Raw genomic sequence first — 23,953 nt, 5'->3', positions numbered from 1 at the left:
CAGGGAAGGGAAAGAGTGGGTGAAGGGAATATGAGATGCCCCCTGCAAGTCCTTGCAGGCCCCCTGCTTGTTAGTATAATAATCTCCATCCAAAGAGATCAATCAAATGAGAGGGAATTAGTGGATCACCCATTTATCTTCATATAGAAGGTTGTTGGCATCATAGTCACTATAGCTATAAAGGGCTAATCACAAAATCCTTGTGTCTTCTGTGTGGCTGCCCCAGTCCTCTTCACCAAAAATGCTCTGGGATTTCTGTGCTTGAAACTTAATTCCTAGGTGCATCCTGATCCAATTCAGATTTGTACCATGGTATATGGGGAGAGGAGGCTTAATCCTGGCCCTGTTTCCCCCTGAAATATCCCCAGGATGCCACTAATTTGTCTTGTAAGTTTCCCCAGAAGTAGCAGCTCCTTGGGGCTGCTTCGGGTAGGGGGAAATGGCATGGGGGAGAGGCTTAAGCCCCCTTTCCACTGCATGCCAAGGTACTGTTCTAATGGGTCCCACATGTGCTTGTGAATTAAGTTCTGAGCACAGATCTCTCTCCCAGGGCACATCTGGTTGACAGGACTGGGGCATGCACGGTGTGTGAGTGTGTTGGAAAAGGCTGTATGTGAGTAAATCAGACTAGTTAATTCTTTCTTAAAGCCCTGTAATGTGGTTAATAGGATTGTCAGGTCCCTCTTCACCACTGGCAGGAGGTTTTTGGGGCAGAGCCTGAGGAGGGTGGGGTTTGGGGAGGGACTTCAATGCCATAGAGTCCAATTGCTAAAGTGGCCATTTTCTCCAGGTGAACTGATCTCTATCATCTGGAGATCAGCTGTAATAGCAGGAGATCTCCAGCTAGTACTTGGAGGTTGGCAACCCTAGTGGTTAAATTTATATTTTTGCTAAAGGTAAAGAAATCGAAGAAGCAGAAAGGCATGTTGATTTATGCTTATGGTATAAAATACATTTTGTCTGTACGTGGTATTATATCTGACAACTGGAGATAGTGGTTAGGTAAAACATTTCTCCCTTTCACTTCTTTAGAACCTTTTCTATGTATCTGTACCAAGCAGTACCAGATGCAGCTTCCAGTTCACATTTCACCTCTGCCATGTACTCACTCAATGGTGTTAAGCAAATTGTTCTTTTTTAGCCTCTCTGATCTGCAGCAGGAGGATAATACTGGCCTACCTTAAAGGATTACAAAAATAATGTATGTAAAGCCCTTTGAACACTGAAAGTGCAATGTAAATGTGAAATTTTATTAGTAAGGAATCCATGCAATTGTTCATTGTAAGTTTTTGAAGAGAATGAGCACACTCATATTTGAATTAAACCAAGGACAAGCAATCAATGTAGTGGAATATCCATCAACTAGCATAGTTATTCTTCCTTCTAGGATTAAAAATGAACTTTTATACTGACTAAGTATCTCCTTAAATATGGACAAATGGAAAATGGCAGGGATCCTCCTAATTTATTTTATTGGAGAAGCACAATGAGACTGTGGGTATGATGGGATGTCCCAGAGACAGGGGCAAGGGTGGAACTCAATTAGTTGATAGAAATCTGATGGCTTCTTGGCCATTAAAGTCCAGCCCCACCTGGAGCAGCCCAGGATTGTGTCAATTGATTATTATATATAACAGCTTCCTCAATATAGACGGATGATGGCAGGTTTTGAAGCACTTGAAGATTCATTTATTTCCTTGATGGCTCATGTCAATTCTTCCATCTCTTGCCCTGAAGAAAATATGAGGCATTTAGTATCCGCAGTGGCTTGGCGAGAAAAGAAGATGTTGTTATTCATAATAGGTATGTATTTTTGCAATTTTTTTGTCTGAATCACATTGATATCCCAAGGGATTCAGTCTGTAATATTCATATGCCAGGTAAAGTTTATGTTTTTATGAGAGTTTTTGGGATTCTTACTTAGAGTTCTTTGTTGCTGCTTTTTAAGGATGTTACCAAATTCCACGAATGCACCGAACACTTCCCATTTGCCCTTCTCCTTTTGTCTTTCTCCCTCATGTGTTCTGGGAACTGTAGGACATTCTGGGAATTCTAGTTTCCACAACACCTGCTATTGACTCAGGCATTCTGGCACTACAATTCCCAGAGTGCATGGGGGAAGGGAAAAAAAAAACTGAGGTGGCAAGTACTTTCCCTTCTCAATTGCCTGACCTTACCACCACATTGCTCCCCTCAACAAAGCAGATATTAGGGTGGGACAGAAGGATTAGGGTTGGTAACTGCCAGGAGAAAAAAATGTACAGTCCCTTTAATGGGATATTATGGCTTAATGCAATATTATTTACCAGGCAATGTTATTTAACCACATGCCATGAAAAGCTTCAGCGGCCCATTTCCATATATTAAGCCTCCCATATTAAAGGGAGAGGATGTTTTTCTCCAGGCCTGTTGGCAATTCTAATAGAGATGGGAGAGGGAGTCTAGGGCTTAAATAATAAATCTGTATCATTGAGGAATCTGGCAATGAGGAGGTTTGCCTCATTTTAAATCCTGGCCTTCCAAGTTGTTGGATCAGCCAAAGGAGAACTAGTGTCAGCATTTCCATACAGAGGAATTTGGTTCTGGATCAGACCCACATCTAAAAGGAGGTTTAGTGGAGTTGGTTCAAGCTGTAATGAAAGGCCCAAATGAAATGTCATGTGTTGTATTAGGGTGAAATTAGATGTTATATGCTAACATGGAAGCCCACATTTTCATGGGTGAGTGTTTTCCCCAGCACAGATACTCCCCTGGAAATGTCCTCCCATGCAGTTTGTAATATATTTGTTTTCTTTTAGCTATGCTCCAAAACTGAAAATGAGCCTGGCTGGGGAAAAACAGGTTGGGTCTTTGCAGTGGAAAATTGGCATGAGTAAGAGAGCAGCTAGGATTACCCATTTGTTCCCCAAACAAATCCTTCCTAGTAAATGTCCCTCTACCCTTGTCATCCATTCCTATTAGGGTTGCCAACCTCCAGGTAATAGCTGGAGATCTCCCGCAATTACAACTGATCTCCAGCTGACAGAGATCACCTGGAGAAAATGGTCGCTTTGGCCATTGGACATGAAGTCCCTCCCCTCCCCAAACCCCACCCTCCTTAGGCTCCACCCCCAAAACCTCCAGCTGGTGGCGAAGAGGGACCTGGCAACCCTAATTCCTATAACCTTGGCAGTCGTGGGTATGGGGACATAATTGCTAAGACCCTTAGACAGAGGTTCCATTCAATGGTTTATGCTTCTTCATAGTAGTCTGTATTTCCACTATATTAACTTATTTTTCCATTACCTTTGCCCCTCTTTATCCTTGAAGCTTTCTGGCAATCTGAAGTCTTTTACTTTGGGAACAAAATCATAGTGAGAAATTGATATTATACAACTGATAGTCCACATCTCTCAGAATGACTGTAGCAGGACAAGCAAACTTTTTTTAAAAAAGCTGGTGTGACAGAGGGGGCAGAGTACAAAACATCCATAACATGGAGTGGGTCAGATTACGCCAATTGTTTTACACAATTGTGACCTCACTTTCCTCTGGTTTTAATGTTACAGTTGCTCAGTCAATATAATAAGAAAAGAGAAAGGCAAACCTTAAGACACGGTCCAATATTCTTTATACCAATCTCAGATTTTGTTTTCCTAGGAAAAGAAGACAAATTAGTGCAAACACACAAGCAGTCCTACTGATTGTGCCACCAGAAGGCCCATTACACTCAGGGTTAAACTGAAGTTCAGAGTCAGACTGAGATCTCCCTTGGATTTTGTACTGATCAATAGCAGGCCCCTGATGGTATTAGAGCTATGAAAGTATTGGCCTAACCCTTTACTCCATGCTGTTGTCCCAACCTTACAATGCCCTCCACGACCTATTATTTACTCCATTAGTGAAAACAAACAAGCAACTTTTATGTTTCTTTCCGGAGGGAATCTTCCAGCCTGGGAAGAGGGAGGTGTGATTGAGATTATGAAAACGGCATGGGGAAAAAGTATCAGTATGCTCCTTCTACTATGCTACAGCCCTGACATTAACCTCCCTTCACAGGTGCCGTTTACCAGTGAAAAACACAAGGAGAACTATTTATGGATCCTAGCATCCTGTTAAGTTTATCCTCAGACTGAAACTACATGATTTTTAATGTGCTCTATCCGGGTTCACCTGACCTGACTTTGACTCAGTTACACATCTGCTGTGAAGGAATTTATTTCCCACATGTGTGGAGCCCTGATTTGAACTGGGACCATGGCATGTGGGGAGAAGGAACTTTGGGCTTCCCTCCTGCATTGTTCTCCAAATCCAACCTTTACAAATGTCCTGCAATGGGTAGAATAATGCCCCCAGAGCCATTCTGAGTCAGGAAAACAGCACAGGAAGAAGGACAAAGCCCCTTCTGCCATGCGTTGGTCCTGATCCAAACTGGGGCCCTCTGTGCTTGGCAAATGAGTTCCTTCATAGCTGATCTATGACTGTTTGAGTCAGGTCAGGGGAACCCACCCACAAGACTTTAAAAATACTGACTTGTTGTTTGGCCCTCAGTTGAAGTAACATCCCACTGGCTTATACTAAATTCTTCTTAGCAGAATTTCTAATACTGTTGTCAAAGCTTAGAAAGATTTATTTTCTAACTCAGTCTGAAGATTTCCGCTGGGACTATCATGAACAGCTTCCTCAGCTCTTGCAAATATTACATCACAGGTTAGTAGGGATGAGACAAAATTTCAAAAGCTGTCTGGTTTGATTCAAATAACCCATTTCAATTTGTTTGTTTGTTCCTTCCGAGAAATAAACCTGTAATACTTTTACTTTCAAACCAGTTTTTTCCTCATATTAATTTTTCCCATTGATATTAACAAAATTTCAACATTTTTGCATCACTTGTGTAAAAATCATATATGATAACAATGAAAATGAAAAGTTCATTTTCCTTGAAACATTTTAAATTTAAATTGGAATTTTAAAAATATGCTTCAATCCACCCTTTTCAATTGAAATTAATTTAAAAAATAAATATTATTCCTTCCTTTGCCTAAATGTTCTGGTGAGGTTGTCATAGCAGGGACATTTTTTTGGTTATAATTTATGTTACGATATTTGTTTGATTTTTCCTAACTAGCCTACTCCTATACTAAAAGCATCAGTCTGTTAGGTATTTTGATGTCAACGGTCTCTTCTCCACCTCCTTTTTTATTAAGCACCATCTTTATATGGTTTTAGATGCAGTGAACAGAATTCCCTAGTTGTAGTTTTAATATTTTTAAATTCTGTTGTTATAATGTTTGTCTTTGTCATTAGAAGAAGAGGAGTTGGTTTTTATATGTCAACTTTCTCCACTTAAGGAAGAATCAAACCGGCTTACAACCACTTTCTTTTCCCCTCCCCACAACAGACACCTTGTGAGGTAAATGGGGCTGAGTGAGCGCTAAGAGAGCTGTGACTAGCCCAAGGTCACCCAGCTGGCTTCACATGTAGGAGTGGGGAAACCAACCCGGTTCGCCAGATTAGAGTCCACCACTCATGTGGAGGAGTGGGGAATCAAACCCGGCTCTCCAGATTAGAGACCACCGGTCCAAACCACTGCTCTTAACCACGACACCACGCTGGCACCAATTAGCTGCCCTGAGCCCTGCTAGGCAGGGCGAGGGCAGATACAAGTATAAACAATAAATAAACAATAACAAATAAACACATACACTCAGAGCAAATTCCATCCATAGATCAATCACATTTCTATGATTTGACCTACTTTGTAGAATTGGCCATTTTCTCCACAAAACTATATCCTAACCATCACTGTCATCATCAGTATGACACATTGTGAGACATATTGTGGGAGGTGTTCTACTAAAAAAGTGTATGTCTGCTGATACCACTTTGTTTTCACCCAACATTAGTATTTCCAACAGTGGATGGAGAGATTACACCATATGCCAGAAGGGGCCATTAAGGCTATGGTTATATATTTATGTTTTGTTTCTCTCTTTCACATATACAGTGAGGGAAAAAAGTATTTGATCCTCTACTAAATTTTCCCATTTGCCCTCTGACAAAGAAATGACCAGTCCATAATTTTAATGGTAGGTTTATTGTAGCTGTGAGAGACAGAATAACAACAGGAAAAACCCCAGAAACCCAGAAGACAAAAGTCAGAGATTGATGTGCATCATAATGAGTGAAATAAGTATTTGATCCCCTATCAACCAGCCAGGTTAGGGTTAGGGTTCTGCTGTCGACAGAAGCAATCAATCCATCAGATTCCAAACTAGCCACCATGACCAAGACCAAAGAGCTGTCCAAGGATGTCAGGGACAAGATTGTAGACCTGCACAAGGCTGGACTGGGCTACAAGACTATTGCCAAGCAGCTTGGTGAGAAGGTGACAACCCTAACCCTAACCCTAACTGTCAACCTCCCTCGGTCTGGGGCTCCATGCAAGATCTCATCTCATGGAGTTGCAATGATCATGAGAATGGTGATGAAGCAGCCCAGAACTACACGGGGGGAACTTGTCAATGATCTCAGGGCAGCTGGGACCATAGTCACCATGAAAACAGTTGGTAACATGCTACGCCGTGAAGGACTGAGATCTTGCAGAGCCCGCAAGGTCCCCTTGCTCAAGGCAGCACATGTACAGGCCCGTCTGCAGTTTGCCAATGCACATCTGAATGACCCAGAGGAGAACTGGGTGAAAGTGTTGTGGTCAGATGAGACCAAAATTGAGCTCTTTTGGCATCAACTCAACTCGCCGTGTTTGGAGGAGGAGGAATGCTGCCTACAACCCCAAGAACACCATCCCCACCGTCCAACATGGAGGGGGACATATTATGCTTTGGGGGTGTTTTTCTGCTAAGGGGACAGGACACCTTCACCGCATCGAAGGGACGATGGACGGGACCATGTATCGTCAAATCTTGGGTGAGCACCTCCTTCCCTCAGCCAGGGCATTGAAAATGGGTCGAGGATGGGTATTCCAGCATGACAATGACCCAAAACACACAGCCAAGGCAACAAAGGAGTGGCTCAAGAAGAAGCACATTAAGGTCCTGGAGTGGCCTAGCCAGTCTCCAGACCTTAATCCCATCGAAAATCTGTGGAGGGAGCTGAAGGTTCGAGTAGCTATACATCAGCCTCGAAATCTTACTGACTTGGAGAGGATCTGCAAAGAGGAGTGGGACAAAATACCTCCTGAGATGTGTGCAAACCTGGTGGCCACCTACAAGAAACGTCTGACCTCTGTAATTGCCAACAAGGGTTTTGCTACCAAGTACTAAGTCATCTTTTGCAAAGGGATCAAATATTATTTCACTCATTATAATGCACATCAATCTCTGACTTTTGTCTTCTGGATTTCTGGGGTTTTTCCTGTTGCTATTCTGTCTCTCACAGCTACAATAAACCTACCATTAAAATTATGGACTGGCCATTTCTTCATCAGAGGGCAAATGGGCAAATTCAGCAGGGGATCAAATACTTTTTCCCCTCATTGTAGATATCTTTTTTCAAAAATTAGTATCCTAGCAACATTCTGACATTTTCTTCACTAGGAAATGCAAATGGTTCTGATGTAATGTGCCCACTTTGAGTTTATAGCATTCCACATAAGTTTGTAAAAATAAAAGGGAGACTGAAGGGCACAATTATGGGTGACTTTGAAGTTAAGAGGCCTGCTTTATTGATGGCTGCCTTTTCCTTGGGCAAGGACCTATTAAGTGATGAAAAGGCAGCAGATGACCCAGTGTGAACAGGGCAGGCTGAAGATGAGTACAAAGGAGTTGGTATACTCACAGGATTCTGTCACAAAGCAGACACTCGCTGCTGTATGTCTCACCATCTGTGCCACAAACCTCCTGAGTACTTCTCTCGCAAAGGACTTTTCCTCTCGTCTGGGGATATCTGCTGCAATCAACCTAACGACACAGTAACAAAAATACCAAAATCAACACTCACAGAAGATGGCTTTGTTCTTATGTATTTGAACAACGTTGGAAGAGAGACTTGAAGAGTGTTCATCAATAGATGTGCAACCCTGACCTTGAGGCATTCCATTAGGGTTAATAAATCAGTGTCAAGGCTAACCTTAATCCTATTCTCAAATTATTCTCAGAGCTGAAACCAGGGGGAATATCAGACAAACTCACCTAAAAACAATATAAATTCTCCTAATCTGAATTGTTTTCAATGGTCGCACACAGCATATTCATGGATCAATACCTATGGTATTGCAATGGGCCAGATCCTCCTTCTCTGATATGCTTCCAACAATAGTTACTTATGCCTTAGTTATGCCTGACCTGAATCAAGCTGGGGATCCCCCAATGAGCTCACAATACATGTCATATGGGGAATTATCATTCCCAAGCACTGCATGGTTGGTTTTTGCTTGTGAGAATAGTGCGGGGGGAGCAAGTCTTCAGCCTTCCCTCTTGCACCACTTTTCTGAGCTGAAATGGCTGCAAGGGGGGTGCCATGTGCACTGACCGCAACATATGGGGAAAACAGGCCCCCTGCAGCCATTTCAGCTCTGGCAAATGGTGTGGGTGGGAAAGCTGAAGACCCTCCTCCCCTGCACCACCTTTGCGAACAGAAACCACGCCAGTCACGCTCCAAACCACTGCTGTAAGTTCACTAATTATCAGTAATATAGGTCTTCTGGAGCCAGTTCTACACAGATTTATCTGTCATGGCTTCTCCTAAATAACCATATCTTGTGTCTAATGCTGCTGGATCTTGAGTAATTTTGGGACTTTGTAATGCTATATTGATATGAGCAGTGAACAGCAACAGTAACATTTTGGTGGATGAAAGCAAACAACTAATATTGAAATCACATGCACACTTACTTGAGAGTAAGTCCCATTGAATTAAATGAGACTTCTGACTCCAAGTAAATGTGAATAGGATCAGGCTGCATGAATTCCTGGCACTGTGAAAGAAAGATAGTCTCACCGTTCCATGAACATCTTCAGGGCATTCGCCTTCATGCTTTAGTGCAAGGGCATCTTCAGTTCTCCTGCAGATAGTGGAAGGGGTGTTAAGTGGTTTTCCATTATCACAGAGTACAATGGCTCAATAAAATGAGGAAAGCTGGTGGCCAAGTTATGGAATGCTGGGAACATATTCAGGACAACATAGATGGTGATGACACAAAGCATACTGAGAGTGGACAAGCAGTTGATGGTTCCATTACTTCTCCATCCTAAGCATTCCGAAGTGGGGCGCTACTCTGTGGTTCTCAGATATGATGGGAAAGGACTGAAGGTGCCACTTTGGTCACAAATCTGGTAAACTACTGCCTAATACTTTTCACACTCAGGACATCCCAGTACTACTCCCAATCTGGCTCTATGGCTTCTCCATTCCGCAGTGCCCAGCTCTACCAAAGTATTATACATTTTACTACTAGAAAATGCTGCCAGAGTACTAAGATAAAATGTTTTCACATGACCATTGGGTGTAAATTCAGGAAAGTAGCCATGTAATCATCTGTAGTTAGTATTCCAAGGAGTCTTGTAGTGCCTTAAAGATTGTATTGTAAGCTTTTGTTAGCCAGACCCAATTTCATCCGGTGATATGTGCCACACATCTGATGGAATTGGCTCTATCTACAAACATTTATGCCACAATAAATGTGTTAGTCTTTAGGCTGTCACAAGACCCTTAGTTACACTGTGTGTAAAGCAACCATGAGAAACAAGCTTGGGAAACAAGCCTATACATTGTGGCCCCCACACTAAGATTTTCACATGCCCTTTGCACCATGTACAGGACTCAGTTTTGCAACTTCTCTGTAAAAGCTCGAAAAATCTCTAGTGGGTGAACCCTGCATATGGCAGTTGGTACATGTGATTGCTTCCCCACAGATTTACCAAGTGTTCACCACTCCTACACTCCCAATGGCTGAGTGAGCCAGTTCTTAGTAAAGGAAAAGTGGCATTTATACACAGCTTCAAAGTGGAATTTGGCAACTTGCATATCTTTTTATTTAGGATTGATACTGGGATTCAGGGACACATGACTTTTTTTGACTTCTTTCCATTATCAGAGTCATAATTTATCTGCTTTTTGAAGATGGGTCTCTGCACACACTTCATGTATTCATTCATTCATTCATTCATTCATTCATTCATTCATTCATTCATTCATTCAATGCTTTTACAAGGGATGTTCTTGCTTAAGTAATAGTTAGCCTTTCGTTAAACACAGCTGAAGCTTCCAAATGACTGATGACCAACATGACATTCTTAAATGGGTTAATCACTGTCCTGAATTATCTGTCATTCTTTTAATTGGAAGTGTTTTAAATTCTGTGTTTGTCATGGCAAATTACCATGGAACTGTTTGTTGGCTTGTTATGATATAAACACAATATGTCACAAAGAAGGTTTACATCTGCCAAATTACAATGCCAATTTACAATGCATTATTTGTTTATACTCACTCAATTTCCGAGCACAGGAGACATTTATTTTTGTATGTTTTTCCATCAGTGCCACAAACAGGAGACCACACAGAGCTGCAGGCACTCCCTTTTTCTTTTAGATCAGCTAAAACCTGGCCACAGTTCAACTGAAAAGAGGGGGAGAGTAAGAGCTATGAACTTTGCAGGTATTGGTTGGCATGGTAGTCTACAGTTGTTTCCAGCTAGGTTGAAGTGGTAGAGAGACTATTTGTCCTATGACCACTGAAGAGATTATGGCTGTCCAGTTCTTCCTGATGACTTCAACTGTGAATGAAATTGTTGCTGACAGATGTCATTGTTTACTGACTCCTAATAACTGGATCTCAAAAGTTACAACTTAATGTTCCTTCATTTAGTGATGATGGAATCTGCCCATCAAGTCACAGATGACTTATGGTGACCCTGTAGGATTTTCAAGGTAAGAGACGCACAGAGGTGGTTTGACATTGCCTGCCTTTGCATTGCAACCCTGGACTTCCTTGGAGGTCTCCCATTCAAGTACAAACCATAGAGTTGGAAGGGGCCATACAGGCCATCTTATCCAACCCCCTGTTCAATGCAGGACCCTGATTAGCAGCCAAGATCTGATGAGATCTGGCTAGCCTGGGCCATCCAGATCAGGGCCACTCATTCAGTACTTATTCTGAAGAAAGGTTGTAATCCTAAACACATAAGTCCAGGGTCACCCAGTGAGCCTCCATGGCAGAGGGGGGATTCAAACCTGGTCATTCCAGGTCCTATTCCAATGTTCTAACCACCACACTACAGTACACTAGTTCTCTAATCTTTCTTAAGAACTGCACTTCATTTTTCCATCAGTTTCTAGCCCTCCATGTGCCTTACTGTCAGTCTTCTCAACAATTTCTGTGAGCTGTTTTGGTAACAATAGCAAAGGATTTCCCCAATGAGTCAAAATTATGCATATGGATACCTCTCAGAACCCAAGCAACAATACCACACCAGCAGTTCCCCAGGCTACTGTTGGATAAGCAGGTGGCAGTGGTAGCTGGGGGTGGTGAGCCAGCTGTGGTCTTTCCTGAGCAAAACGTTTCACAAGCCAATGCCATTCTTGTAAACTCACACAATGAACTCTCTGATCACCAGGACTGGATACATATTCAAGCATGTTAGTGAATGGCTCATGAATGATGGATTTGGTCATTTATACAGTATGTTTGCATTCTTTGTAACCTACCACAAGAGTCATCCTTTAATGCACCCCTTCCTTGATGTTAAGTAGCTGACATAAGAGACTATTTTGATCACAGTCACTAGAGGGCAATGTTTCATCTCGGCAGTAGCAATTAACATACTTATCTGACATTTATTAGGTGTTTTGGTAACCAACGGCACATGGGCATTTGTGAATGATAAAACAGAACCAGCTGCGTTCTTCCATTCACAGAAAATCACCTAGCCATGGGCATACGACTTGGAAGAAGAAACCTTCATTGAAAAGGTAGTATCCATTTATATGTATCCCCAAAGGTACTTCAGAATCTCATAGCTTGACCATAATCACTGGAATTGCCAAATTCAGTACAGGATGTGGCTGGTATGTTTTTAAAAAGTTGTAGTACAGAACAAGTTGCAGAAGTTTGCACCTTGTCATGCAACTGGGGTGCTGCATTGGGGGCAGCCACATCTTCTGAGATTTTTTGCACTGACCCTTATTGAAATTGTTGATTTTAGTGTAATCTCAGATGTACATACCAATAATGAATGTGAATGTAAAATCTCAGCCTGATGGGAAAAATTCATGGCCAGTTTTTCCAAGACTTTAAACATTTGTCTTAGAGACTCTAGTATTCTTACAAACATAATGGATTGGACCCAAAGGGGCTCTTCTGCTGGCATAACAGCATGTAAACTAATGGAATGGTACTTCCATTGTCAGAGGAGGAAGGATATTTATTGATTCCTCCCCCCATTGCACACCTCCACTACCCCCAAACATTGGTCGTAACAACAACAACAAGAGTTGGTTTTTATGTCCCTTCCCCTCCCCTAAACACCCTGTGAGATAGGTGGGGCTGAGAGAGCTCTAAGAGGTGTGACTAGCCTAAGGTCCCCCAGCTGGCTTCATATGGAGGAGTGGGGAAACAAATCCAGTTCACCAGATTAGCATCCGCCACTCATGTTGAGGAGTGGGGGATCAAACCCGGTTCTCCAGATCAGAGTCTACCACTCCAAACCACCGTTCTTAACCACTACACCACGCTGGCATCCTCTGAAGCCTAGGAACAGAATTGGGGGGGGGGGCTCAGTGACCATCCACATAGTAATTTATATCTTGTGACAGACACTTCATCCATTATTGTATCACAAATTGAATTTACCTTGTGCTCAATGGCAGCCTTTTTCTTCTTCTGGTTGAAAAAACGCTTTTCACAATTGGCACTGTATTGCGATGACTCTCCTACCCTAGAAGAAAAGGGAAGCACACACATTTCTCTAATCCTTTTTCAAAAAAGCCATCACACCTTCTAGTAGCAGTGAATTTCACAACTTAATTATTAGGTGTTGCATGGAGAAGATGCTTCCCTTTGATGACCCGGAATGTACTGCCAATCAGTTTTTTTGGGTAATCTAAAACTGTTCTGAGAGGCAGAAATTAATCTCTTTGTTCTCTACTGCCACACCTTTCATAGTTTTATAAACCTGTATCATGCCCCACCCTTATCTTTTTTAAAAAACTAAAAAACCCACTCCTCCTCTAGCTTTTGTGAGGTAGAACACAAACCTGATTTGAGAGTCAGGCTCAGTACTTTCAGTCTGGCAGGGATGACCCTTATCACATTGGCCTTATAAAGATTACTAAGATGGTGTATGTGAAATGCTATCACCACTCACAAAGGGCTATGTAAATGCTTAGGAATTGTGATGATGACTATAATGATACAGATTCGGCCTTCATCAAAGCAAGCCTAAAATGAGGATAGTTTACGTAACAATAAGATATAGCAACAGCAAAATCAAACAGCTGAAACCGATAAAAACCCCTGTTTACAAATAATGAGGAGCTAGCCTTTTCTAAACAGGAAGATGTGTGTGTGTGTGTGTGTGTGTGTGTGTGTGTGTGTGTAAAGTGCCATCAAGTCACAGACGACTTATGGCGACCCCTTTTGGGGTTTTCATGGCAAGAGACTAACAGAGGTGGCTTGCCAGTGCCTTCCTCTGCACAGCAACCCTGATATTCCTTGGCGGTCTCCCATCCAAATACTAACCAGGACTGACCCTGCTTAGCTTCTGCGATCTGACGAGATCAGGCTAGCCTGGGCCATCCAGGTCAGGGCGAAAATTTTTTACCTGTCTTTTAAAAGACAGTAATATTGTGTATAACCAAGCTTCCCTTGGGAGGGTTTCCACTGAATTAGGTGTAAGATGTCATCTCCGAGAGTTAGGGGTCATACCCATAAGACATTTCCTTTGGCACTGGATGTGAAGTGAGTTCTCCCTTATAATCTCAAGATACTTGGAGAAACTCAGAGAGAAAGGAATGCCCTCAGCCAGGCCAAACCTGGGCTGTACTGAACCAAACAAACACTTTGATCACATGCTGACCTGCATCCATAAGGAACTGGGGCTACCACACTTCTGAACCAGCTGAAGGTCAAGAGTAGGTGCATGTATAATGAATTATGGCAGATCAGCATTAAAAGCCACAACAGGCTGGTTGCCATTGCTCTCGTTTCTGATAAAATGGGCTCCTGATTCCTGCAGCAGCACATTGGCTTAGATCTTAGAGTTTTGTTCCATTAGCAGCAGTGAATTGGATCCTACAGTTGTTGTTGATGATGATTTTTTTAATTTTTGTTTAAAGTACTTGAAGGGCTGTCATATAGAGGAGGGTGCCGAGTTGTTTTCTGTTGCTCAAGAAGGTCAGACCAGAACCAACGGGTTGAAATTAAATCAAAAGAGTTTCCGTCTAGACCTTAAGAAGAATTTTCTAACAGGTAGAGCGGTTCCTCAGTGGAACAGGCTTCCTCGGGAGGTGGTAAGCTCTCCTTCCCTGGAGGTTTTTAAGACGAGGTTAGATGGCCATCTGTCAGCAATGCTGATTCTGTGACCTTAGGCAGATGATGAGAGGGAGGGCATCTTAGCCATCTTCTGGTCACTAGGGGTGTGTTTCCTACAGTTTAATTACGTTGGAAATAGAGGGTTGGATCCTACAGTCTCACAGCCCATTTCTGAGGGGGAGAGCTGCGCCAGCAGCTGGAGGCGGCGCAGCACGTTGTCTCCAAAGGAGGTTTCGCCCTCCCACCTGAAGCCGAAATCTTGACCTTACTTGCAAGCTCTGTGGAACTGCTCCATAGGGTTCCACAGGGCTATGCCACCTCAAAAGGTGGCATAAGTGCAAATAAGGGCAAAGGGGGCTTTCCCAGGCCGAAAGGGCTTAGGAGGCTGCCTAAACACAGCTCCTCTTCTGGACTGGAACGGGAATACCCCCGGAACACCCCCAGGAGGACGGTGCACAGAGGTACACCATCTGAACACCAGTGCGAGGGTGTGCTGGTGTCCCTAGGCGCTGCTGCTGCAGCAGCGCAAGGAGGATGGTGTGCGTGCCCCCCACCAGTGTCCATGCCACCCTGGCACGGGCGCCAGTGCAGGTGGTCTGGATGCCAGCGCAGCCCCTTCTAAGCCTCCTAAGGACTTTCGTCCTTTCAACTCAGGAATGGGCCGTTATTCCATCAGCACCCACATACTGCTCTGGTACAAGCTGACTTGATGCCAGAGCAGGGAGGAGCCAGTACAATGTCTCAGGGCTTCAACAATTTCTAGGAATGCATAAGACCTTACTTTGAACCTTTGCTTTGCTTTGCTTGAAATCATAGTTATGTGTTCTCCTGCAGCAAGAGTACATTTGCTAGATTTTCCAGTTAAGCAGAGGCGAAAGTGTATCTGGATTCCTAGAAAGGCTTTTCTCTACTCTGTTCCTTAAGGAGTGAGTTCTGTCTGTGTCTGATTTGCCATGGTGAGAGGAAGCAATGAAGAAGTAAATCCCACTGAGAACAGTGGGACTTATTCTATCCTGTTCCCTTTCCCTTCCATTCTTAATTTTTGTGTTACTTTAAATGTGTTAGTTACTAGGGTTGCCAATTTGAGGTTGGAAAATTCCTGGAGATTTGAGGGTAGAGCCTGAGGTGGACAGGGTTTGGGAAGGGGAGGGACCTTGGTGGGGTATCATTCCATAGAGTCCACCCTTCAGATCAGCCATTTTCTTCAGAGGAACTGATCTCTGTAATTTGGATTGTAATTCCAGGAAATTTCCAGGCCCCACCTGGGGTGTCCCAAAGGAAATCTTTGTTCAGGGGGCTGAGCGGTTATCACAAGCTTATGTCAGCCTAAGTATATTTTTCCTCAGCAGAAGGTACCTTGTGCAGGAGCAACACATGGTTACTGGTGGAACAAAATGGTAGGATTCAACGTAGTTCCTGGACTTCGTTAAGCAACAAAGAGAAATGCATCCCTCATCAGATGGCAATTAACTTCTAAGAGCAGGGATTACCAGTCAGCAACACTTCTGTTTTGTCTGTATTCAGACCACATCTTCAGTTTCATCCACCCAAATGAGAACTGAAAATGTGGTTCCTGGAGCAAATCCCATAAAATGGAGGGATGGGGATTGAGCACATAGCATTCCACATCTCTGGATAGATCTGCCCTTGTCCTTGTTTTATTGCAGAAGAATCCAGTGAGAATTTCAGCTGATAAAAAGGAGCCAGATATTTACTACCTGATCCCCTCATCATGGATCAGAACTGACCATTTCCCCCCATGCCTCATAGTTAGTATGATGCAATATTTGTCGTATACTCACCCTCCACAGTTGGTGTAAGATCTGTAATCACCCAATGCAATCCTGCCATCTGCTGAGCAGGGATTATTTACATCATTTCTGTTCAGAGACCCACCAACTGGATTGCAGTTGTTCTGTCAATGGGGAAGAAGCATGTTTAATGTAAAGATTACCATTGGGCTTGTTCACAAAAAGTTGGGTTTTTCTGCCCTTAGAAGCAAAACTATCCAAAGCAGTATTCTCAAGCAGAAAAAGACGCTGTTAGAGCTAGGGATGCCAGCCTCCAGGTGGGACCTGGGAATCCCCTGGAATAACAGGTCATCTCGACTACAGAGAATCATAGAGTTGGAAGGGTTCACCAGGCTCATCTAGTCCAACCCCCTGCACAATGCAGGAAATTCACAACTACCTCCCCCCACACCTCCAGTAAACCCTCTCTCCCACTCCATGCCCAGAAGATGGCAAAAAGAACCCTCCAGGATTCCTGGCCAAACTAACAAGCCTGAAGGAAAGTTGCTTCCTGACCCCAAAGTGGTGATCAGCACTACCCTGGGCGTGCAAGACAGGGCCATAAGAGCCAAACATGGATGCAAACCTTCCTGCCCTCCCTCTCATGATCTGCCCACAGTCATAGAATCAGCATTGCTCACAGATGGCTATCTAGCCTCTGCTTAAAAACCTTCAGGGAAGGAGAGCCCAGGAGATTTTTAAGCAGAGGCTAGATGGCCATCTGTCAGTTCTCCTGGAGAAAACTGATGCTCTTGAAAGTGGACTCTATGGCATTGTACCCCAATGAGGTCCTTGTCCTCCCTAGACTCCATCCCCAAATCTCCAGGAATTTCCCAACCTAGATCTGGCAACTCTCCCCCCCTCCCCCATGCAGCTAGGGCCTACACTTACGGGATATACAGAACTCAGGCCACTGTTGCCAAGTTCTGAAATCCTTCGAGACAGAACTTTGTAGATAGCCAATAAATAGCGCAAATAAGTGAAAAGAGCATGCACAGCAAAATCTGCCTTAATATGTAGGGATGGCTACAAAATGGATTACACAGAAGTATGTGAAAACTACATAACATCATGGGTGGGATTTCCCAAATTCAAAGCGGATAGGGAAACTTCTGTTGCCTTATCCTCATTCATATGTTGGCTGGCTAACTCTGCAACATTAAAATCAGTGCAAGGCTAAATACTGGACATAAGGGCAATCTGTTTTGAGAGCTCAGGATCATGAGAAAAATATCAAATAGGGTGTAAATAGGGTGTTTTGAAATGGAGATATTGTGACACAGAGATGCTTGTGTATCCTGTAATTGGGATGTTCCCAAATAATGATGTATTCTTTTAAAAAGAGAAGCTCTGGGCAATCCAACATTTTGTGCCACCAAAATTGGCAATAAGAACTTAAAAACATAAGAATAATCCTGCTGGATCAGACCAATGATCCAAATTATTACAATGCACTCAGATTCAGATTATTTATGGCCCTTAGCCAGATAAAATTACAGACAACAGTTTACAGTCCAAGTCTTAATTCACTTAAAATATCAACCAGATTACCTCTACCATTTGGGCTAAGAGAATACTCTATGACAACATATTTTCATTGCTGCCGTACAAAAATTTGTGATCTGAGAAGTAATAAAGGGATTATCACCTTATAGGAACTTTTCGGTCTTTTCTCTTTCCTTGTCGGGTCCCATTCTCAGTATATAGGGCTCAATAAACTTAGAGTGAGGTATTGTATAAAAATTACAGTACAGAAGGACATGCTCAATAGTTTCTAAATCCCCGGATTTACAAGGATTACAATGCACTCTATGTGGAGCTGCCCTTGAAGACTGTCTGGAAGATTCTGTTGGGTCAGAAGGCTGACTGGAGTGGATCAGAGAGACCATATCGCTCCTGTCTTTTCCCATCTACAGTGGATTTCAGTTTGCTTCTGGAACCAATTCAAGGTGCTAATTTTGACCTTTAAAACTCTATAAAGCCTGGGGCCAGCATACCTGAAGGACTGCCTACTGCCATGTGAACCTACTTGACCCCTCTGGTCATCTTCAGAGGCTCTGCTTCAGGTGCCCCATCGTCTGAGACTAGACAGGGGAAAGGGCCTTCTTGGTCATGGCGCCAAAACTTTGGAACTCCCTCCCAGAGAGATTCATCTGTCTCCCTCCATTGTTGTCTTCAGCCAGTGGGCAAAGACTTTTTGGTTTGGTTTGGTGTTCCCTCACAAACTCCTGTTAGCCTTCCCTCCATTTGTGAGTTACACATGTTTATGTTCAGAAGCAGTCTAAAGTTGTAGCGAACCACTGCAAAGGCTCTCATCATAAAGACTATGACCACAGCTGCTGATTTTTCCAGGTTCAACCCCAAATCGTGATATGCAGGGGTGGTTTTGTGATAGTGCTCACTGATCTCCCAAGTCCTGAAATGGAAAACTGATGCAACATTATATATGAGTTCTGGAACTTTTTTTTTTTTTTTGCAGCTCTTGTCAGATCTTGGAAGCTAAGCAGGGCTGGCCCTAGTTGGTCCTTGGATGGGAGACCACCATATAAGTCTAGGGTTGCCACATAAAGGCAGGCAATGGCAAACCACCTCTGAATGTCTCTTGCCTTGAAAATTCGCCATAAGTCAGCTGCGACCTGAAGGCAAAAAATAAATAAAAATACTACTAGCCAATAGTATCCTGCAGCTTTGGGTCCCACAAGTTCATTATGCATTGTGTAAAGAAGTGGTTTCTGTGGTCTACCTTACATGTACTTAAATTTACTACCAAAGTTTGAGTATTTTCTCTCTATCCTTTCTCTCTCTACATGATGTATAATTAAAAATAGGCACCATGTTTGTTTGTTTGTTTTAACAGAAGGACTAATGTCTGAGAGGTAAAGCTGGAGCCACACCGACTGGAATGTGCATCACCAGAAGATGGTATTTCTTCTGGATAATTTTTGGTGTGACAGTTCTTCCACATGGAAAGCAACTAGCACAATAAAACTGTATAGAGACTGGAGACATGTAGTGCACAAAGTAGTCATGGAAGAACCAATCTTCCCAGACAGTCACCCACTTGGGTTCCGTTTTTTTTTAAGTTGGAAAATGGGCAACAATGGCCTTGCATGTCATTATAGGATCTGAGCCACTATCCAGGGAAACTTTATACCACAATCCTAGCTACTATTATTACTTTGAAGTAAGAACTATAGAGACCAAGCATGTTTAAGACTGCAACAACAGATGTAGATTATCAAACAAATAGGTAAAGGTCCCCTGTGCAAGCACTGGGTCATTCCTGACCCATGGGGTGATGCCACATCCCGACGTTTCCAAGGCAGATTTTGTTTGCGGGGTGGTTTGCCAGTGCCTTCCCCAGGCATCTTCCCTTTACCCCCAGCAAGCTGGGTACTCATTTCACTGACCTCGGAAGGATGGAAGTCTGAGTCAACCTTGAGCCGGCTACCTGAAACCGACTTCTGTCGGGATCAAACTCAGGTCGTGAGCAGAGCTTTTGACTGCAGTACTGCAGGTTAACACTCTGCGCCATGGGGCTCCCTATCAAACAAATGGACTAGCATTTATTTAGGCAAGGCACATACATTATCCCTTTTACAGTGCATTCCTGAGAGGAATGCCTGTGCCTGTCTGTGTTCAGGCCACTAATGCAGGCGTAAGGTGCCCAGACGTGGGGCCCCCGGCGTGGGGCCCCCGGATGCCGTCGCAGCACCTTCCTGGCCTTCTAAGGGCTTTTGCCCTTAGAGTTTAGGGTTCTGCTGTTAGCTGCAGAACTATATTTTCCTTAGATAAAAGAGGGCCACAATGCTGACCAGTAAATACCCCTTTCCCTCAACAATATGTGGAAATTTTGCATCTTTTTATTTCATTCTTAAATGAATGTGGTGATGACACAACAAACATGAAAGATTGGCTGCATCTCACAACTTCTCTGTTATATTGAAATATAAAACACAAAAGGCTGTTTTGAATCATTTGTAAATTATCTCATTAATAGTGGATTCATGTATAAGCTCCCCTCCTGTATAAAGATTCTTATAATTTATGATTTGGCTGTAGGCCTAATCAGCATCTGGAATGAGTGAAATAACTTTTAAAGGCAAGGTATAATGATAATTTCTGTGTCTACTGCAGACATATGCAGCTATATTCAGTGTTTATTGTATAAATGTGAATAATTTTGGTCACAATTAGTTTACTATAATATATGGAATAATAATGTACTGTTGAATAGTCAGTGTCTTCAGAGTTATATCCAAATATGCTGCTGGTCTTGTTCTAACTGTATGAGACAATTTCTGTTCGGTAATACTTGCTTTGGTTTACTATACAATTTGTGTAGGAAAGGAGCATAACCAAATAAGAGTAGGACAATCTCAATAGGGCATCAGACTAAACAAAAAACAAGCCAACAAGAACCATTTGCTTAATATAACCTCTGCAGTGTAAACGAAAGCTTTTACTCCTCCAAAAAGTGAGAAGAGACTGTACACACAAACCTACAAAGGGAGGGTGTGCCAAATATCAGGAGACACCAACAAAAATATCAATTTCAGGGAAATTAATTCACCACAGGTTTCCTGTGTGCAAACAATGAATCAGTGGGCCAGAACAATATGAGGTGAGATGTGTCATCTTTCAGTTGTTTGAGCCTAAGGGGTTTTCTTCATTCCTTTCCACCTCGTAGCATCCTTCTACAAGGTGAGAACCCTATCCAGGTGAGCCATCTCCATAACAATAAAGTATTCCTAGGTTCTGTTCGTTCCTAGCTCTGATTCTGTAATAGCAATTAGGCAACACCCATCACATAGAAATTGTGGCTGGTGTTCAGAAATGATTTGACTGTTGCTCTCTACTATATTATCACAAGTTGTTAAGCCTTTTGACTAATCCCTTTTTTTATATATCCAGCCTGCTGAAAACCATTTACTAAGAACATGGGTTGTAATATCTCAGCCTCAAAATGCCATCTAAGTTATGAATATTCAGATAATAGCATCTGGATTGTCCACACCATGAAAAACAAAAACAAACAAAAATGATTGGAAAGAAGACAGACAGCACTGGGGAGAAAGGTAACAGTCAGGTAGCAACTTGTACATCATTCCTCCTCACCTGATTTACATTTCCTCGGTTTATGTTGCTTTGAACAATTCTGTTTCCGTTTGCATTATGGATTATTCCTCCACTACCAAACTTGCCTTCTCTGATTTCTTTTTTGCTGAAAGGCATGGAATGTTGAAGCGAATGATTGTTAGGGTCAGTAAACTTGGATTCACTTGTTAGACAATTCCACGGAAGAATGAATTATCCATAAGAGCTGATAAAATGTCCATGTACAAGAGAGGAAGTAAGAGACTGATCCGGAGGCTCCAGCTCCTACAAAAATGCAGCAGCGAGGCTCCTCATGGGGACTTCGCCCCGAGAATATATACAGCCAGTGCTCTGCCAGCTGCACAGGCTCCAGCTGGAGTACCGGATCAGGTTTAAGGTACTGGTTTTGACCTTTACAGCCTTACATGATCTGGGACCCTTGAATCTTTAGGACCACCTCTCCTGGTACACTCCCCAAAGGATATTAAGATCTATGGATAATAATCTGTTGGTGGTTCCTGGCCCTAGGAGTGTGTGGCTGTTCTCGACGAGAGCCAGGGCTTTTTCGGCCCTGGCTCCATCCTGGTGGAATGCACTGCCAAGTAACATCAGGGCCCTGCGGGACCTGCAAGACAGAGCTATTCTACCAGGCCTATAATTGAGGGCAGGTGATATCAATGCTGGCCTCCCTATCCTCTCCCCTCTTTTTGGTATTAGGTACAATTGCGTTACGGGGGGTTGGCCAGTCTGCCTGTTTGACACAAGAGGTGCTGTAAGAATTGTGCACCATCTATGTTTTTAATGTTTTATAAACTGTTATGCTTTATTGTTTTAAATGTTTTAATGAGATGTACATGTGACTGGAATTTTATTGTTGTTACCCACCCTGAGCCTGGCCTCAGCTGGGGAGGGAGGGATAGAAATTTAATAAATTAATTAATAAAATATTGACTGGTTCATATACTGCACATCCTTAGAGCCTTGTTTCCTGGTTTATGATGTTGCTGGAGTTGTCTGACGATGGTACTGGGGAAAATCGAAAGTAAAATATGGCATGGTCCCCATTTAAGATAGCAAATGAGAGGAGTTTAAACTGTTGCTGTTCACAAGCATTGTTCTTGACACCCACACAGAATAATGAATGACACAGTGAACAGTGCTGAGGAATACAAAATCATTGAAGCCAAGGGTAGGGAAAAGCCCTACAAATGTGTAATAGCTGTCCATAGGATTAGAACTGACCCTACCATTAGACTATCAGGAAGCAAATTTGGGGTGCCATTAAAGAGCAACAAATTGTCAGTTTCATCACTCAGATAAAGCTATGGGCTATAGATACACAGAAGCAGGCTTCCATGAGGTACCACATGTACTGATAGGTTTTGCACACATGGTTCCTTTCTCTAATTCAGCAGCTAACTTCTCCATGTCTCCTTTGCTAGGCCAGAGCCTATACTTTTAGTTAGAAGTGTGAGGCACCATTTTCCACTTCAGTCATCAACATACAATTTCCTAGCCCCGAGAGATGCTAGTGTCACCTTGAAAGCCTCCCTGCATCCTGTATAAGCACCTGCAGATATGCATAGGTGCAATATACTACATCATATTTGGTACCACACTTGATGTAGACAAATTGGAACAAGTTCAGAGGAAGTTAAAAGAGATGACCAGAGGGCTAGAAAATAAACTTATGAGGAGAGGTTGAAGGTACTGGGGATGTTCAGCCTGGAAAATTGAAGACTGAGGGGAGACATGATCAAAGTCTTCAAACACAGACTGGACAGCCATCCATCAGGAATTCTCTAGATTTCATGCACTGGGCAGACAGTTGGAAGTCTGCACTGATGGAAGAGGTAGGAAGGGAAATTTTGTTCCCTTCCTCCTCCCCTCTACAGCCTCCAGACCATGCATCATGTCCCTGTGGGACACTGTGAATAAATTATTACAGGCTCAGATGGAATTGCTGTGGGCAAGGGGACATGGGAAAGATCCCTGATACTTGCACTGATGGATTGTGGGCTCCAACGCCTTGGTGGCACATTTGCCATTCTCCAGTTTTAAATTCTAATTCCTTCTGATATCGTGGTTTCCACCTGTGCTTTATAATACTCACAATTTCTCTGCACACATCATGCATGTGTTGCTATGTGTCCGGCCAGAAATGTCACGTATTGGGTCATTCTCACGGGTGCAGGTGAGTCCTCCATCTGGCCTCATCTGTGATCGATATTCATAGCACTCATCACCCCTCTGGAGGGAAAGAAAATCATGTTTCTCGTGAGGTGCCATCTTTGTTTTGCTGGACTGGTTCTTAGAAACTCTAGCGGCTATTCATCCACAGTAAATGCCTCACATAAACATTGTCAGGGTGTGACAGGGTGAACCACATCATGCATTATCTGGTGTCTGAGTGGGCTGTCAGTCAGAAGAATCATGAATGCCTTTCTTAGTACCATGTGCTGGGTGTTGCCTCCTATGGTCAACCTAGTTATTATTATTTGGCAGGGATATTCAAAGCATGCAATTGATCTGAATGATAAAATGCATCTCCCCCTCTTTTCCCAACATGCTTATTATACTCAACATTTTCCCCCAGA

The 23,953-nt window shown here is 43.0% G+C and overlaps 1 protein-coding gene across 1 annotated transcript; it reads right to left on the bottom strand.

The window, feature by feature from the left end:
- Positions 1-1,660: 1,660 nt before the first annotated feature.
- Positions 1,661-23,602, bottom strand: LOC130491801 (ovomucoid-like). The gene is made up of 9 exons (XM_056865597.1): positions 23,470-23,602; positions 21,378-21,483; positions 16,272-16,384; positions 12,790-12,874; positions 10,430-10,557; positions 8,938-9,001; positions 7,777-7,898; positions 3,587-3,635; positions 1,661-1,731 (listed from the first exon to the last, which is right to left on the bottom strand). Exons 1-9 carry the CDS (start codon positions 23,571-23,573, stop codon positions 1,711-1,713), a joined length of 792 nt encoding a protein of 263 aa, XP_056721575.1. The 5' UTR covers positions 23,574-23,602; the 3' UTR covers positions 1,661-1,710.
- Between the last annotated feature and the right edge of the window lie 351 nt (positions 23,603-23,953).

This window comes from Euleptes europaea, chromosome 1 (assembly GCF_029931775.1).
Source record: "Euleptes europaea isolate rEulEur1 chromosome 1, rEulEur1.hap1, whole genome shotgun sequence".
Lineage (NCBI taxonomy): Eukaryota > Metazoa > Chordata > Lepidosauria > Squamata > Sphaerodactylidae > Euleptes > Euleptes europaea.
The sequence above is the reverse complement of the archived record's forward strand: the minus strand, read 5'-3'. Positions and strand labels throughout refer to the sequence as shown.